At 35.2% G+C, this 19,326-nt stretch overlaps 1 protein-coding gene across 1 annotated transcript; it reads left to right on the top strand.

The window, feature by feature from the left end:
* Positions 1-686: 686 nt before the first annotated feature.
* Positions 687-19,326, top strand: LOC133182762 (ribosomal protein S6 kinase alpha-5-like). The gene is made up of 16 exons (XM_061317610.1): positions 687-854; positions 1,698-1,766; positions 2,078-2,296; positions 3,095-3,210; positions 7,478-7,588; positions 8,011-8,094; positions 8,559-8,662; positions 8,867-9,011; positions 9,444-9,605; positions 13,215-13,337; positions 13,471-13,547; positions 14,498-14,642; positions 14,866-15,036; positions 16,888-17,091; positions 17,340-17,490; positions 18,183-19,326. The coding sequence occupies exons 1-16, from the start codon at positions 785-787 to the stop codon at positions 18,968-18,970; spliced, it is 2,739 nt and encodes a 912-aa protein (XP_061173594.1). The 5' UTR covers positions 687-784; the 3' UTR covers positions 18,971-19,326.

Here is a 19,326-nt window from a genome sequence, read left to right on the forward strand (position 1 = left end):
CTGGAACATGAATATTTTAAGTATCAACTCGAGTATGAATTATTATAATGAACTTGTCAACTGTCCAAATGGCAGCTGTTAGTACTATAAAGAACATGGATAATTATGGTAATTGTGTCAACTGTCGACCTGTCTACGGTCGACACTAGAATAAGAACATGGAAAGTGTCAACTGTCGCGGTTCTGTCTCCTTTAGACACTAGAATAAATAGAATGTTCTGTCGATAAAATGATTATATCCTACGGACGCAGCTTAGATCGTTTAATTAAATGAAAATTAATATCCCGACGCTTGTGGTGATCAAGGGTCTGTCCCGTGACACATATTATTTTAACAAACACTAAAACAGCAGTACAGAAAATGTAAGAATATTTGCAACGAATTTTTTGCAGGTAGTACTACGTTATATTCCTTGAGTGGAGCTTATAACGTTATAAAAGATCTTCATATTCAGGGGATGTCAAAAAATATATATATATGAGGCTTATTAATATAGGAAATACTAAATATAAAAAATAAAAAGGGTATTAAAGTATAAATGGAAGAAGAAAAACTAGGGAATATTGCAAGTTTTATAGAAATTGTACAGGATTTTTTTTTAAATCAATATCTACACGTGTTGATGTTTGCCATGTGCTTTTCTATTTTTAACAAAATCAATAAACTTCCGTTTAGAGTGGAGGATTGTGGGTAAAATCTGCGAAAACGAGCTGAGTGATAATCATGGACCAACGTAAACACCTGTAAGCTGTGAACAGGACGGAATTGTCACCACGTAAGAAGATGGAGACCGTTAGCCCTCAGACAAACGCCCAAAATGGGGGAGGCACAGTTACGCATGAATTGGTTAACGGTAAGTGATTTTTTGGAGCGCAAATGTCCCAGATTCTGAGTTGTTTACCACAGCTTGGACAGGAAAAACAAAAACAACGTAACGCTACGTAATTTGCAAAAGTTTTGCACGTTTAACGAGGTTATGGATACTGAACTAATTAATTTGATTTTTTCTCCGATTGAAGCAAGCGAAGTGAATAATCTTTAGGCTAATTAATTCGGTGTATGTTATTGGTTAAAAATTATCACATCGCAGAACATCTGACAGATCATTGCACTCTGGAGTAAGAGATTTAATGTGATTGAGGTTATTCACATCAGAGGGTCGTTCGGATATACAAATATTTTGTTAAATGGACACTGAAAGAATTAAAATTAGACTTCATGTGTTGCTGACTCAAATGGATTAAATATTAATTATTTTTTTTGTTAAAAACATGTATATGCCAGACTGGCATCACCCAAAATTTCAAAAAGTAACCCAGATGCTAATAATACTCTGGAATTTTATATTTACTAACATATTTGGTATACATGTAAACAAAGTTTAAATTTAGAATGTTTAAAATTGAAAGTACAAATTACTAGAAATTCTATTTTTAAAAATCTATGCAACATATACTGATACATGTACTGTACAAGTGTTCAACATTCTTATCGGTTTTAAAACAACAATGATTTATCATATGGTGAGTTAATACTTGTTATTTTTGTATTTTGTTTTGTTTGTGAACTTCATGTTTAATTGTAAATGTCTTCATTTCTTTTGATTCAATGTAATTGTATGTATTTTTTACTTTTTCAAAATTTAAGATTATGTTATGCAACATGCTCATTAAAATATGGTTATATCTTGTTGTAGTTAATATGGAAGGACAAGACAAAGTTGGAATGAAAGATTTTGAGCTTTTAAAAGTTTTAGGAACTGGTGGTAAGAAATAATTGTTATGTTCACCTTTTGATAAAATTCATGCTAAGCTAGCTAAGCTAATTCAATTTGCCTACAAATTAAAAAAAAAATAGATAATGTGAGTGATTTTTTATATTTATAATCTACTGTGTACACAATAATAAATCATTTTAAATTATGCATTTCCAATCAGTATTCTTATAATCTTAAGTATCTTGAGTGGAAAAGTTTGATACATTATTTTTTATCTTGTTTAATTTTAACACAGTTGTAAATGTACTTGGCCTAATACTGGTAACCATTTGTACTGAAGTTAATCTTGATTAATTCAGCATATGGCAAAGTTTTCCTGGTGAGAAAGACCACAGGCAAGGATCAGGGAAAACTGTATGCCATGAAAGTACTTAAGAAAGCCTCAATTGTACAGAAAACCAAGACCACTGAACACACTAAAACTGAGCGACAGGTGCTAGAGGCCATTAGACAGGCTCCATTTCTAGTCAGCCTTCACTACGCTTTCCAAACAGAGGCCAAGCTGCATCTTATACTGGGTAAATTGACACTTCTTGTTTGTGTATAGTAACAAGTCAATGTCAAAAAAGTTTTTTTTTTTTTTTTTTGTATCATTAGAGTGAACGTATACAAAATTTTGTTGTTCATAAACTAGACTCAGTTTTGAATGAGAACTGAGAATTATCACTTGGAGAACTTTTCTAATGAAAATAAATGATATAATTTTTAAATCATGCATGTATAAACATATCAGCTAGGGCTGTCATGGTTCCTTGAAATGACCGAAAACTGTGGTCCAAGTTGTTTGGTTCGGTTTCGGTTCCATTTTTCCGGATTTTGGTTTGGGTCTGGTTATATTTTAGAATCTGTTTTATACAATAAATGGCATCAACATCAGAAGAATGACAGCCATAACAGTGATAAATAAACATCACAACTAAAATTTACTTCATCCATGACAAAAAACTTGTCACGAAGAGATGGGATAATTATCAAAATGAGCAAGAGTGGTCATGGTCTCACCAGAAGTCAACCTAGTAGTCTGTAACAATGATGTGAAGACGTTAACATGGTTAAGGCTAGTTTCAAAGATGAATTCAGTGTAACAAATGAAGATTTTTCAAGTTTTATTCATGAAATTAAGTTCAAAATAGATGTAAGGAACCAAACCCCAAAACCCAAAACCAATCTGAAAGTTTACTGAATAGACTGACACAATAAATTTTGGAACTGTGACAGCCCTAATATCAGCACTGACTTGTTAGGTATGGAGATCTGAATAAAAAGACTATTAAAGTGGTGACAATATGTTTTTGATGAGTGAAAGTTCCTTGTAGATTACGTTAATGGAGGAGAGTTGTTCACACATCTGAATCAGCATGAGCAATTTACAGAGGATCAGGTCCGAGTGTATATTGGAGAAATTGTTCTGGCGTTAGAAAACCTCCACAAGGTGAACAAATTTCAAACATGGAACCTTATATCATAAAATGTAGATTCAAGTGAAAATTATAGTAACTTTGACTATTATCACTTTGCAGTACATATAACTTTTGGAAAATGTCCTCATGTATTTTAGATTCTATTGCTCCTTATTATACCTCCCAGCAAATGGATTTTTATTTGGGGGGGGGTGTTATGTAGGAATCACCTTGTTTCTCTGTCCATCTGTCTGTGCTACCATGCCCTGGCTATAACTTTGTAATAGAGAATCATTGGAAGCTGCTATTACTTTGTAATGGAGAATCATTGGAAGCTGCTATTACTTTGTAATGGAGAATCATAGGAAGCTTATGAGGGTGTGTCATGACACAAGGTCATTTCAGCAAAATCAAGATCACTGAAAAGTGTGAAATTTGTATCTGTTCTACAACATCCTAAGAGAGAAACATTGGAAGTTAAAACTTCATACAAAGATTGCTTATGATCTGAAGATGTGTCATGATCTTGAACCAAGATCATTTGATCAAATTCAAGGTAACTTTTAGAAATGTGTTTAATTCCAGTTCTGACAAAATCTTGTAATGGAAAACATAAAAGACTCATACTAATCCTGGGATTTATCAGTACCTTCTCAGGGGCCGAAATTCGGCCCCATTCCCAATTGAAAATGAGTTCAATTTTTCCCAATTTGGTTGCATTTTTTCCCAATTGGTGAACAATGCTTATCTTGGAAAAAGACTGAGTAAAATTGTCATATTGGCTGTAATTTTCCTCTTTGAAATCATCTAGCAAAGCTACAGGCATGACAGATGTTGAAAAAACACTGTAAACATCACCGACTTTTATCCCGAATTTCCTCCGTTTTTTTTTTTCTGAGAATGGTGATATTGTGTAGTATTATTGATTTATTAAGTTATTTTCACCTACTCAATTGATCTACAAGTGAATGGTAAGAACTGTAGGCAGTATTTCAGATAGAAAAATATATTTTCAATGTATTTTTATTAGCTCACCTCGACGAAGTTGAGATGAGCTTATGCTATACCCCCGGCGTTGGCGTCGGCGTCGGCGTTAGCGTCGGCGTCCCGGTTAAAGTTTTTGGAGCAAGTCCCATTCCCAAGTAACTATAAGCCCTACCTTGACCAAACTTGCATGGATGATGCATCTAGGGATGGACACTACCACACTTGCTTCGGATGCTGGATATGACCTAGATTTTCCAGATGATTGACCAGGTTAAAGTTTTTGGAGCAGGTCCATTCCCAAGGAATTATAAGCCCTACCTGGACCAAACTTGCATGGATGATGCATCTAGGGATGGGCACTACAACACTTGCTTCGGATGCTGGATCTGACCTAGATTTTCCAGATGAGTGACCAGGTTAAAGTTTTTGGAGCAGGTCAATTCCCAAGTAACTATAAGCCCTACCTGGACCAAACTTGCATGGATGATGCATCTAGGGATGGACACTACCACACTTGCTTCGGATGCTGGATCTGACCTAGATTTTCCAGATGAGTGACCAGGTTAAAGTTTTTGGAGCAGGTCCATTCCCAAGTAACTATAAGCCTTACCTGGACCAAACTTGCATGGATGATGCATCTAGGGATGGACACTACCACACTTGCTTCGGATGCTGGATCTGACCTAGATTTTCCAGATGAGTGACCAGGTTAAAGTTTTTGGAGCAGGTCCATTCCCAAGGAATTATAAGCCCTACCTGGACCAAACTTGCATGGTTGATGCATCTAGGGATGGACACTACCACACTTGCTTCGGATGCTGGATCTGACCTAGATTTTCCAGATGAGTGACCAGGTTAAAGTTTTTGGAGCAGGTCCATTCCCAAGGAATTATAAGCCCTACCTGGACCAAACTTGCATGGTTGATGCATCTAGGGATGGACACTACAACACTTGCTTCGGATGCTGGATCTGACCTAGATTTTCCAGATGAGTGACCAGGTTTAAGTTTTTGGAGCAGGTCAATTCCCAAGTAACTATAAGCCCTACCTGGACCAAACTTGCATGGATGATGCATCTAGGGATGGACACTACCACACTTGCTTCGGATGCTGGATCTGACCTAGATTTTCCAGATGAGTGACCAGGTTAAAGTTTTTGGAGCAGGTCCATTCCCAAGTAACTATAAGCCTTACCTGGACCAAACTTGCATGGATGATGCATCTAGGGATGGACACTACCACACTTGCTTCGGATGCTGGATCTGACCTAGATTTTCCAGATGAGTGACCAGGTTAAAGTTTTTGGAGCAGGTCCATTCCCAAGTAACTATAAGCCCTACCTGGATCAAACTTGCATGGAGGATGCATTTAGGAATGGACACTACCACACTTGCTTTGGATGCTGGATATGACCTAGATTTTCCAGATGGGCCACTAGGTTAAAGTTTTTGGAGCAGGTCCATTCCCAAGAAACTATTAGCCCTACCTTGACCAAACTTGCATGGATGATGCATCTGGGGATGGACACTACCACACTTGCTTCAGATGCTGGATCTGACCTAGATTTTCCAGATGAGTGACTAGGTTAAAGTTTTTGGAGCAGGTACCCAATTATAAGCCCTACCTGGACCAAACCTGCATGGATGATGCATCAAAGGAAGGACTCTACCATACTTGCTTCAGATGCTGGATCTGACCTACATTTTCCAGATGAGTGACTAGATTAAAGGTTTGGGAGCAGGTCTATTCCCAAGTGATTATTTAAGCCTTACCTTGACCAAACTTTCGTGGATAATGCATCTAGGGATGGACGCTACCGCACTTGCTTGGGATGCTGGATCTGACCTAGATTTTCCAGATGAGTGACCAGGTTAAAGTTTTTGGAACAGGTCCATTCCCAAGTAACTAAAAGCCCTACCTGGACCAAATTTGCATGGATGATACATCTAGGGATAGACACTACCATATTTGCTTCAGATGCTGGATCTGACCTAGATTTTCCAGATGATTGATCAGGTTAAAGTTTTTTTGGAGCAGGTCCATTCCCAAGTAAATATAAGCCCTACCTGGACCAAACTTGCATGGATGATGCATCTAGGGATGTACACTAACTAACCTGCTTTGGATTCTGGATCTGACCTAGATTTTCCACATGAGTGAATTTTAGCCATATTTTAACCAAATTAGCATGAATGATGATGTATCTAGAGATGGACAGTTCCAGACTTACTTTGGATTCTGAATCTAATATTGATGGATATTAATCTTGGAATGTACACTAACTAGGAAAAAAATATGATGTGAGATTTACCTTACTTATAGATAACATTCGTCGAGGTGAGCTTAGTAATCTTTGATTACCTATGTTTACTTATTAAAAGGGGACTTTGAGAAAATGGCCTAAATTGGATTCTCATACAAATTAACATGTACTACCCTAAGTTACACTCATTGAAGTCGGTTTTGGTTTTATTATTTTATTATTCATAATTGATCTTGTATGATGAAGATGGATCATATTTAATTGTCAGTTTGGTTGCCCAAATTAGAGTTTATGCTGAAATATTAATTTAATGATCTACACATAAATACATGATGTAAGAAAGATTTTTTATATTTTTCCCAATTTTATCAAATTGCCGATAATTTTTCCCAATTCCCCAAAAATGGCGTTTCCCAAAATAGGCTGATAAATCCCTGTAATCACAAATATTGCATATGATCTGAGGGTATGAACTGACCATGACCAAAAGTCATTCCAGCAAGTTCAAGGTCACTGGCAGGAAAAGTATAAAATTGTATCCATTTTATTACTTTCTAATGGATAAATATTGGTAGTTGAAACTTCAAAACAAAGATTATTTGTGAGCTGAAGATATGTCATAATTTTGACCCAAGGTCATTGTGGCAAGTTCAAGGTCACAGATAGAATAAGTGTGAAATTCATGTCAGATCCATAATTTTCTAATGGAGAAACATTTGATGTCCATTTTTTCACTCAAGTAATACTTATGACCAGAGGGTGTCTCATATTTTTCAACTATGGTCACTTTGTTAAGTACAAGGTCACATTTAGAAAACTAAATGTGTACACTTCAAAAAAATTGGAAGGGGGGCTGTTATGTTTTGAACTTGCTCACAGTACCTTTAGTTTGCCCTTGGACTGATTGCGGTTTTCAGAGGACTCTCAAGTTTAATACAGGAATAAACAAGACAAAAGAACATAACCCGGCTCAAAGAAAAATTGTTTTGTGACACCCAGGATTGTATTTGTTTAAATGTGCCTAACATTTGTTTTCTTCTTTGTTTTAGTTGGGCATTATCTATCGAGATATAAAACTTGAAAATATACTTTTGGACTCAGAGGGTCATGTAGTGCTGACAGATTTTGGCCTTAGTAAAGAATTTCTGCCATCAGATAAGGTAAATAAAGTCGCTATATGGTAGACAATATGTGCAATCAAATAAAAGAATAAAGATGAACTAACATCAATATCTAGAATAAAAGGGATATGTAGAAGTGATTTGGCAGTCCCAATCGCTTTTTCTTTTATGTTTTTTAACCTTATCTCAAATCCTCAGTGAAGTTCAAGATAACAAGGTTTAACTGTACTATTGTAATAAAGTTGCCATTGCTTGCAAAACAGACTTTAAAAGAATACTTTGATTTAGGTTGAAACATGATAAGTTGCAGCAATATGTTTCACAGATATATGAGATGTGTCTCTAGCAGACTGTATATTAGCTGAACATTAACAGTGATATTAAAAGAGTATAAAATGTTAATCAGAGATACATTTTTTTTCTGCTTTCAATATAATATACACACTACACATGTTTTTCAGAACCACAGAGCCTATTCTTTTTGTGGCACCATAGAATACATGGCACCTGAAGTGGTGGAAGGTGGAAGTTCAGGACATGACTTTGTAAGTAAAAAAAATTCTGACGACCCAGAGCTTTGATGTATCTGTATAAGTGTAAGAATATCTAACATCCCAGAGTATCAGTTTAATCAAAGTATAAAAAAAAAAAATTAATGTCCCAGAGCTTTGGCTTTTAAGTATAAAAAACATCTAACCATAAAGTTAGCTGTATATGAGGTCATAATTGTCTATCATTCAAAATGGCAGAATATGCATTAAACAAACAGGTGAAATCAGTCCTTGGGTAAGAAAAGGGATAGGGTAGATTTAGGTCCCACTTAGCCTAGGTGCCCCCTGGACTGGTAACCTACAACTTTTCATTTTATTTTGTTGCCAGCTCTGCCAAAAGCTTTTGTTTCTTGACTCCATTTTCTAAAATTTTAAGCAAGATTGTCTTTGAATACTTATATTATGTGTATGTAAGATTGCATTTGAGATTGAAGCTGATGGCTTCTTTCCTATTACAGGCAGTGGACTGGTGGTCCTTAGGAGTGCTTACTTACGAGTTGTTAACTGGTGCTTCCCCATTCACAGTTGATGGAGAAAGAAACACACAGTCAGAAATATCCAAGTAAGATTTTAATTTTTTTGTCTAAGATAATGATTTAATTACATGTTCAAAACTCACTGATATTGGAGCCTGTATTTTGTATGCCTAAACATTTGCAGGGGAATTCATGTTAGTACTAAAGCATGATCTTTTAATTATAGTATGTGTTTTAGTTAAAATTAATTTGAAAACGTTATTTATATGCTTGCATTTTTGACATTACAGACGAATTCTAAGGGCTCAGCCTCCCATGCCTAGAGAGTTTTCTCCAGAAGTAAAAGACTTTATTCATAAGTTACTCACCAAAAACCCAGAAAAACGACTTGGTGCAAAAAGTGCTAATGAAGTTAAAAATCACAAATTTTTCAAGGTGATTATGCATATATGTACAGTAAAAGCTTTCTAATGGATGTTGTGTATTCTGAAATCTTGCCTTATGCGATGCAAACTTGAAGTCCCTTTCAATAATTTAAATTGTTCTAAATGTTGTCTAATCTGGAATCTTGTTTTAGGAACCAGTGTTGTCCGGATTAGACAAGTTTTACTGTACATAGCTTGAAAAAGTGTCTTATCTACCGTTTTGAATTGCATGTTTTGGTATAGCTAATATGCAAAGAAGTGTTAAGCTTGGTATACGATTTGAGAAATTCATGAAATGTTGCAGAAGTAGGGAAGCTTTTCTGAGACAATTTTATACAGGTTCAATACTTAAAAATAGGCATCATGTTTTAATATGAGTGAGCAGAAGAATGTTTAATGCAGCATTTGAAGTTACATGTACATGCAAATTATGAATTTACAGGATCTCAATTGGAAGCAGTTAGCTGAGAGGAAAGTGCCTCCACCATTTGTGCCAAAAATTGCCCATGAGCTAGATGTTGGTAATTTTGCCACTGAATTCACAAACATGGCTCCCCAAGACTCGCCAGCAGCAGTTCCTATGAATGTGGAAAAAATGTTCAAGGTAAGGCCTAAAAAAATTAATAACTTGGTTCTCAGGAAGATTATTAGGAAAGGTCCCGTAGTTCCCTGTAAATGTTCATCACTGGCTTAGAATATTGTCACAACTCAAAGATCTACCTATTAATCTTGTTCAAGTTAACAAAATGATATTTTAATTATTATCAAAAATATGAACATTTGATATAACCCTATCAAGTTTAAAAAAAATATGATGACAAACTTGAAAGACTTTTTAACCTTGTCATGTATCGTGATACGTATCGTATTGTGAACTGAATACCGTGATACGTATCGTATCGTGAGGTTAGTGTATCGTTGCACCCCTAAACGACATGTTCCTCAAACATCTGTTTTGTATCTCTTCGTAATATAGTATTATACAACAAATTAATCATAATAATGATTATCTTGTGATTTCTAAACTGTTTTTAAAATGTTGAAGTAAATAAAGACACAATAAATTTGTGATATTGCCAATACTAGTGATTTCCAGTAGGGTTATATAGTAAACAACATCCTCTGGTATCTTGCACAAATGCCTGGTAAGGTACCTTACTTTTAGCAAGGAATCATTTTAAAGCAGCAATACTTCAATGATAAATTCTTGGGAAAAGTTATCCATTATTGAGGAACGTGTCGTCTGACCTTTATGTTGAAGCACTGTTGATGAAAAGTTGCTAGTTTTGAAATTTAAAAAAAAAAAATCAAAAATCCTGCATCTGTTTTTTTATGAGGTAAAAAGGAAAACAAAAAGCCTCCCTCCTGCATTTATTTTCGTGAGAACTGGCTTGAGAACCAAGTTATTAATTTTTTTAGGTTTAAATGTTAGAACATTATTTTGGCTGAGATTTTTAAATATCAAGCAGATAGTTATTAGTATATTTGTGTATATAGATAGATTTTTTTTATATTTTCATGAGTGCAAAGCTCGAGTGAAAATATGAAAAAACTCCTGTCTCATGAGTGAGATTAAATTCAATATTCAACTACAAACCATTGAATTTTCTATTTATACCACTTTCTTTTTGCCTCTGCCTTTTCCTAACACGGTGTCATAGGCTGTGAAATCATAGTTGAACGCTTGAGACATCATAGCTAAGCAATTGTGAGATTGAAAACATGGATTTTAACAACAATTTGGAGAATCTTTGACAGTTTTAGTCTCTATTGGGATGATATATTTACTGTCACTATGTAGGAAGTATTTTTTACAACACTCTCCTGAAGGGAAGGAAAATTGAGTGTTGCTGCACTTCTGATATTTTTTCTAACCGTGAAAAGATATAACCTCTGATATTTTTTTACACTGTGTTTATTCTGTGAATCTTGTGTTTCACGCTAAAGCGTTATTGTTCTCTTATGTTTTCTTCTGTTTGGAGATACGGATAGAGTATAAATAGCACTGGCATATACAATTCTGAGTTGTTGTTTATAACCAGATTAACTATTTTGTTGATCCCTGATCATCCCTTTTCTTTCACTTTATTTTTAGATCACTTGAGTCACTCAGGTGACCTATTGCTGTCTTTTTTCGTTCGTCGTCGTGCGTCGCCCGTTGGTCGTAAACTTTTGAACATTTTCAGCTTCTTCTCTTGAACCACTGAACCAATTTCAACCAATTTTGGCATACAGCATCAATGGGTAAAGGGGTACAAAAATTGTGAATTTCATGGTCCCTGCCCCCCCCCCCCCCCCCCCCCCCGGGGGCCTGAGGGGTGGGGCTAAAACCATCAAAATTAGTGCTATCTTTAAAAATCTTCTTCTTTACTCCTGGACATCAAGCATTCAAACTGTTGGCATGATTGTAATAAGCATTGAGCCCTCTACCAAACTTGTGAAATTCATGGCCCCAGGGTCAGGGGTTCTGGTGCTAGGGTGGGGCTATATAGATCATAATGAAAGTGCACTATTTCTTTGACAATCTTCTTCTCTACTCCTGGGTATTGTTTAAACAAATTAAATACATAGTTATGATAAGCAAGGATGTCTCTTCCAAAATTGTGAATTTCATGGCCCCTGGATCAGGGGTTCTGGTGTTAGGGCAGGGCTCTATTTATTATATAGTGAAAATGCATTTTTGCTTTAAAAATCTTCTTCTCTCCTGGGTATTATTTTAACAAACTAAGTACATTGTTATGATAAGCAAGGATGCCTCTTCCAAAATTGTGAAATTCATGGCCCAAGGATCAGGGGTTCTGGTGTTAGGGTGGGGCTATATAGATCCTATAGTGAAGGTGAATTATTTCTTTGAAAATCTTCTTCTCAGTCCCTGGGTATTATTTAAACAAATTAAGTACATTGTTATGATATGCAGGGATGCCTCTTCCAAAATTGTGAATTTCATGGCCCCAGGGTCAAGGGTTCTGGTGAAAGGGGGGGGGGGGCTCTATTGATTTTATAGTGAAAAAGCAAAATTTCTTTGAAAACATTCTTTTCTGCTCCTGGTTTAAAAGCAAAGAAGCTAAGTGTATAGTTATGATGAGCAAGAGTGCTTCTTCCAGATTTGTGAATTGCATGACCCCTGGGTCAGATGTGCTGGTGTAAGGGTGGGGCTCTTGATAATATAGTGAAAATGCATTAATTCTTTTAAATAATCCTGTCTGCTCTTAGTGTTAAGCAGTTAAACAAAGTGATTACTTATGATGAGCAAACTTCTGGTCCCAGGGTTAGAGGCTCTGGTGTTTCTCGCTGGGGAGGGGGGCTCTATTGATAATATAGTGAATCTGTAATAAAAATGCATTATTTCTTTAAACATCTTCTCTGCACCTTGGTATATTAGAGGCAAAAAGAGTAAAAGTTTTAATAAGGAAGAGTATTTTTACCAGATATTTGAACATCTGGACCATTTGGTCAAGTGTTCTGGTCCTGGCCAGGGCTCTATTAATTTGTATTCTACTGAGAGGATTTATTCCCCTTTGCCATTTACTTTTGAAAATTAATCAGTGTAAATAATGTACTTGAAAGGTTAATAGAATAAGAGAATTATGCAAGAATTTTTATTGTATAATACAAAAAGTACTTTCATAGTTTTAGTGATCAGGTAGACTTGTAAGTAATAGATAAATAAAAATGAGACAAAAATAACTTGTCTTTTTAAATGTTCATCAAAGACCAAGAGAGGCCAATGTAAGAGATTTCAACAAGGAATTAAAATAGTGCAGAAGCACTGATAGTTTGTTAATATACTGTATGGTGATAGTGATAAATGGGGAACAGATTAGAGCAAAGTATTTGAACTGTTAACGAATACCAGACTAATTATTTTGTTGATCCTGATCACCCTATTTTTCTTGCTTTTGGGCAAGCTTCACCTTTCAGTTCATTTTATACTCTATGGATCCTCTAAATTGTTGTATTATACTCAGGTGACCGTTAACGCCCTTGGGCCTCTTGTTTGTTAGTATATACTTGTAATTATTTAACCATGGAATGGTAAATTCTTATGAGTATTCCTTATAAGTATAAAGTATACCCTTTCCAGTTATGTATTACACTCCATAAAAACTAACTGGTCGATCAGGCACATTTGCTTCATAAAGCACTGATAACATGCCAAATTTCACTGCTTAGGTCATCCTTTATTCTTATCCATTTCTTTTCTTATTTCCAGGGTTATTCCTATGTTGCTCCTTCTGTCATATTCAGTGAGAACACCATCAGTAATAATTTATTATGTCCCGACAGTTCAAATCAACCAAAGGATATTCAAATCAGATATGCTAGTCATTTTAAGGTAAGAGGGTATGTTAACTTTTGCAAACATAAAATGCATGTTACTTTTAAAAAAAAAAGGTTTTACTTTGGTCTTATAAGTTTTAGTAAGTCTTAGAGCTTGTTGTGTGATTCATTAAACTTGTATTTTACAGAATTCTCTGTTTTTTCAACAATATGAGATTGATTTATCTGAGAAACCAATTGGAGATGGAAGTTTTTCTATATGTCGGTAAGATACATGTACCTAAAGTTTGTCAGAAATAAATCCTCATTATTACAGGGATAGACATTAACTTTCAGATCCAATTGCCCCGCAGCCAAGTAACTCAAATTTTGACTTGTCAGAATCTAAAACTTTGCAAGACTTTCAAAAAAGATTAGAATCAGGCAGTACTTTTACTAAAATAGGAGGTAGGAGGAATTGATTTTAATTAAATATGTTATCAAAGTTTTCTCCCACAAATATTTTGGCCGGTACAATCATGATTTCAGCCTTGTAAAATTACTAAATACTGGCAGATTTTGAAAGGCCTGAACTTGATTTACCAAAATTTTAAAAGGAGAAAATAATACAAATTTTATTGTACAATACAGTAAATGTTTAGAAGAAGAATTGTGACCAAATTCTATATATTTGGTAATTTGAGTTGCCAGTGAAAAATGTCAATGTGCTGGCATTTCTTGGCACACAGTTTACGCTAAACCTCTGTCCTTACCAATTAAATCTGTAAACTGCAGCAATAAACTTTGGTTTCCTTTCAAATAAAATCTATATATATTTTTAATTTTCACTAGGTCCTTTTGTTTTTTCTGAATTTTTTCCCACTGAAATACTTTGACAGAGATGACTGAATGAACTCATTAAATGATTTGGAACAACCCTTCTAGAAACAACATGAACCAAGGGATTCCAAATGAAAAAAAAATGTTGAGTTTCTGTTGGAAAATAAGTGTTGAATTTATAAAGTAGAGTATTTTAGATACCGGATATGTTTCTATCAGAAATATTCACATGCTGAATTGGACAAGCATGTCGAAGGTTTCATTTGCCTGAAAACTGAAAATTTACTTGCCTGCCCTCATGCAATTTGGACACTGATAATGTTGATCCCTGCATGTATTACTTATACTTTTAAATTAGTTCTGAAGCATTTCAAGCATGATTAATTCTACATACAGGAAATGTCTCCATAAGGCTACCCAGAAGCAGTATGCAGTGAAGATAATTTCCCGGCGATTGGACTGCACACAGGAAGTGAACCTTCTAGGGAAATGTCAGGGTCATCCAAACATAGTCAACTTGCATGATTTCATTGTAGATGAGGTATGTCCATATGTCAGGAGAAATTAAAGTCCCAACTTTTTCCCCCCGTATTTCACACACCTTGTTAAACTCTTTATTTGAAGGAGTCACAGACCATTCTTAAAAAGATTTTGGAAGTTTTTGGTCAGGAATTGATTTATCAGGAAGTCTTCGGAATCTGAATGCATCCAGTCATTCTTTTGTTTAATTCTTAATATGTACAAGGTATTTATTTATACTTCAGTTTCATAGTTATATTGTACTGGAATTACTAAGAGGAGGGGAGCTATTAGACCGAATTAGGAAAAAGAAAAGTTTCACGGAACCTGAGGCCAGTAAAATTATGCTCAAATTAGTGAATGCTGTAGATTTCATGCATTCTAAAGGCATTGTCCACCGAGATCTTAAACCAGAGGTAAGTTGGAGGTTATTAATAGATGCATTTATTTGCAGAACTTCATTATACAGTTAAACATGATTATAGCAAACACGCTTATTATGAATTTATGCTTATAGTGAAGTGATTTTCATTCCCCTTGGTTTTAGTAGTATTATCAACTTAACAGATATAACATATTACGTTTATAACAAAACAAAATTGTCCGTCCCCCGCATTTTGCTATATACATTGTATTTACTGTAAACCTCGTATGAGATGAGTTTCAAGTGAGCTTTTCAGATCACATATTGTCTGGCATCTGCCTGTCTGTCTAGCTGTTTTTATATCCCTGTCTTAAGACAGGACGTATTATGTTATGGCATTCATGTCCGTCTGTCTGTCTGTCCCTCTGTTAGCTTTTTCATGTCCAGCTCATAACTTGAATACTATTAGGCCTAGAATTATCAAACTTTGTCAGCTGATACTTCTTGGGTAGAAGGTGTGTCGCACATTAAAAGTAGGTCGCTCTGAAAAAAAGCCCATGATGTCTTTCATGCAAACAGGTGACATGTGGCATGGGAAATTTTATAAAAATAAAATTATGCAGTTTTTAAATAGTTAGTAACCATTGAAGTGATTTTATCATAGGAAATCTGTTGTGTGTTTTTTTTTTAGCTCGTGTGAGTGAAAGGTTTGGTCTTTTCTGATGAAATATTTCCATTGTGTTTTGTCCTCATTGTTGTCATCATGAACTTCGCAGTTTCATATTCTTCTCCAGAACCAGTGGGCCAGTTTCAACCAAGCTTGCCATAAAGCAAACAAAGGAGATAATTAAGAATTAGTAAAAATTTAATGGCATCCTTTAAATATCTCAAGAATTACTGGGCCAGGAAAAAAAAAAACTTAACTGAAAGCTTCATTGCATAGTGTAGATTCAAGTGTTCAAATCATGACCCCCAGTGGGTGGGGCCACAATGGTCCATCAAAGCTTTACAAAGGAATAGATAATGAATAATGGTAAAAAAATCTCAAAAATGGCAAAGCAATGATAATTCATATTAATATTGAAGCATTCTCAGGTAGTGCAGAGTCAGGTTTGTTCAAATCATGGCCCCCTGGGGTAGGGTGGGGAACTGATAGGAGATTAAAAATTTTTGACATTGGAATATATAGGGAAAATCTCTAATAAACAAAAAAGCAATTATTTCTCATATTGATTTTCAAGCATCCTCAGATAGTTTAAATACAAATTTGTTCAGATCAGGACCCCTAGGAATAGGTTGAGCATAGTAGAGGATCAGAGATTTGCAAGGAAGAATGTAGGAAGAAATCTTTTCAAGAGTGGCAAGGCCACACTAAATCATATTAATACGCAAAACATTCCTAAGTTGTGTTTCAGTTTTCTTTCTCTAAATTATGAACCCGGGGGTTAGATTTGGGCTAAAATCAGAGATCCTAATTCTACATTATGCCTGTGTATAAGGGAAAAATCTTTTCCAGAATAGCAGGGCCATGTTAGTCATATGCATAATGTTACATGATCCCAATGTTGTGTGGATTCAACTTTGAATAAATCATAGCCTCCTTAGGACTAGGTTTTGGTCTGCAATATGGCGTCAATTTTTTTAAAATTAAAGAGGCGAATTAAAAAAAAAATCTGATGATGAACAGCAGGACCATAGTGGCACAGGTGAGTGTTGCGGCCCATGGGCCTCTTGTTTGACCAAAACTGTAATTTTGCTAAATAATGTTTAACATTCACATATTTGTATGCATACAAGTAAAGCATAAACAAATCTGATAGCATAACTGTGTTATTTTTTGACATACGTACATGTAGTACTTTACTTTTAGAGATAAGATAATTTTAGGGCAATGATTTTGTAGAACTTGCTGTTTGTGGATGAAACGGAAGATGCAGAGATAAAGATTGTGGACTTTGGATTTGCTCGACTGAAGCCTGAGAAGCAGCAACTACAGACTCCATGTTTTTCATGGCCCTATGGGGCCCCTGAGGTTCTAAAACAGATGACAGGAAGTAAAGATGGATATGATGAGGCCTGTGACCTTTGGAGTCTTGGTGTCAACCTTGTATGTTTCTAAAAACAAGTCACTTTTTATTTGGCTGCTTGAGAAGTAGCCTCCTACCTTTCCTCTTCTCCATTAACTTGAAATTAAGTCCTTGGAAAAATTCCAAAGAGTTTGCTGATAGTTCAATGGGGAAAAAAAAAAAGAAAAGTAGTTTATCAAAAGAAAATTCTCTTGAAAATAAAGCCAGAATTTTGGCATTAAAAACAAATTCTTGATTCTTTTAATGAGTGAAATTTGTTTATTTTCAGTACACTATGTTATCTGGAAAAGTTCCATTCCAAACACGAGACAAGAGTGACAGTGCATCTTCAATTATGAAAAGAATCAAAGATGGACAGTTTGACTTCTCGTCATCAGAATGGAACGATGTATCACAGAAGGCAAAGGATCTCATTCAAGGTACTCATAATGCATGGAATTCTTCTCATAATAATAATTGTTCAAGAAAAAAAACAAAAAAAAAAAAGTTTTTTTTTTATTTTACGTAGATTCAAGTTTGTTCAAATTACTACAGTTTGACAATTAAACATGAAAGAAAAGTTATCTTAATTGTGTATGAGTCGTACCCTTCTCCCTATCTGTCACCAGTCATTATGGGTTCATGAAAGGAGGTCAAAGACTGAACAAGACTATAATTCTTAAACTGACTCAAGTTTTGATACATGTATATGTATCTAACTACTGATCAAATTTGTTCACATTTGTTTAAACCATGTTTAATAACAAGATTCATTTATATACAGATTCTTTAAGCAGAAAAAAGAAAAATTACTTGATGAACACTGTGACTTGTGGTCTCATGTTTATTCAATTAATTGATCAATTTTAAGAGTAATACAATTTTTGTAACTGTTATAAATTCAATTAATTCATGTACATGTATAATTATATTATGTGCAGGAAATATGTGTTACTTGGAACATTCTAATAGCAAATTATGATATGGAGGCTATCAGTATTACACATATCCATTAACTTATCAAAGTCACTTCATATTCATTTAAGAGAGAGAGAGAGCAAGCAATTTGACATGGATGAGCATTGTGGCAAAGAATTAGATAATAGTTCTCTCTGTTTTGTGCCTTTTGCAGGATTATTAACTGTTGATGCCAGTAAAAGAATGACAATGGAGGAAGTCAAAAACAGTGAGTGGCTGACAGGAAATGACAGTCAGGTTTTCTCTGTGACCCCACTCAGGACCCCAGGTGTTTTGAATCATAGTAACACCATGGTTCATTCACAACTCTCAGCCACCATGGATGCATTCAAAAAAGCCACCATGGAAGGGTTTCGATTACAGGATGTGGAAGGTGCCCCTTTGTACAAGAGACGGAAGGAAAAACGAAACTCTGGAGAGGGAAGAAATAACTCGACAGATTCGTCAAATTCCAATTCCAGTACAGGGGCAGGAACTCAGAACAGTGTGTCTTCCCCACTCTCTGTACGTAACATGTCCAATAACTCCAGTACCTCTCACAGTTCTGCCTGTAGTATGGGATTTGTTCCAAAAATACCTCAGGATGCTAATTTGAATGACTCTGGTCAGTTTGATGTATTTGAAAGCAGCCAGAGCATTAGCCCTCCTAAGTTTTCAGGTAGTCAAGTCAGTTCTGTCACACTGAGGTCTTCTTCAGGAGATTCAGACTCTGAAGGGAAGACGCATACTCCTCTTCCAAGGGGCACCAAGAGGGTTCACAGTGAATTACTGGAGAGTGTGGAATCAGATGATGGTGACAATGATGATGAGATAGAGGAGGAAGAAGATGAAGATGAAAATGGAGATGATATCATTGTGGTGTCAGATGATTCTGATACTGAAAGTCCTCATATGAATGTTAAGAGAGCAAGGACAGACACTATAGTGATTCCAGATGACTGATGAAGTAATGATTTAATCTTGCAGATCAGATTAGACTCAATGTTTTATAGGTTTGATTGGGCTGTGATTTTCTGTTATACCAGTAATTTGAGTAATTTGAAAAACATCAGGATTTTAATAATAGAAGTAAGTTGTGTTTTGTTGAGTACATTTTCAGCATTAATGTTCCTCACAGGTAAGTCTGTACTGTATTTCAGTGTTGACCCTTGCTAATTATAATGTAAACAAGTACACATGATTAATGCAGTTATTGTAGATTTACCAGTGCATGTTCTTTCAAATGTTCATTGTTTAAAAGTATTTTTTAAAACATTTTATGGTTTCCACCACTGTTGTCTCCTTGACTTAAACTTCAT

The sequence above is a fragment of the Saccostrea echinata genome, unplaced genomic scaffold (genome assembly GCF_033153115.1).
Source record: "Saccostrea echinata isolate AGI-Se365-2 ecotype Australia unplaced genomic scaffold, CSIRO_AGI_Sech_v1 ptg000009l, whole genome shotgun sequence".
In the NCBI taxonomy this organism is placed as follows: Eukaryota; Metazoa; Mollusca; class Bivalvia; order Ostreida; family Ostreidae; genus Saccostrea; species Saccostrea echinata.

Coding starts and splice junctions, on each gene's coding strand:
- LOC133182762 (XM_061317610.1), top strand. CDS start 785: ATGGAGACCGTTAGCCCTCAGACAAACGCCCAAAATGGGGGAGGCACA. Junction 9,012..9,443: donor AAAATCACAAATTTTTCAAG/GTGATTATGCAT, acceptor ATGAATTTACAG/GATCTCAATTGGAAGCAGTT. Junction 17,092..17,339: donor GGAGTCTTGGTGTCAACCTT/GTATGTTTCTAA, acceptor GTTTATTTTCAG/TACACTATGTTATCTGGAAA.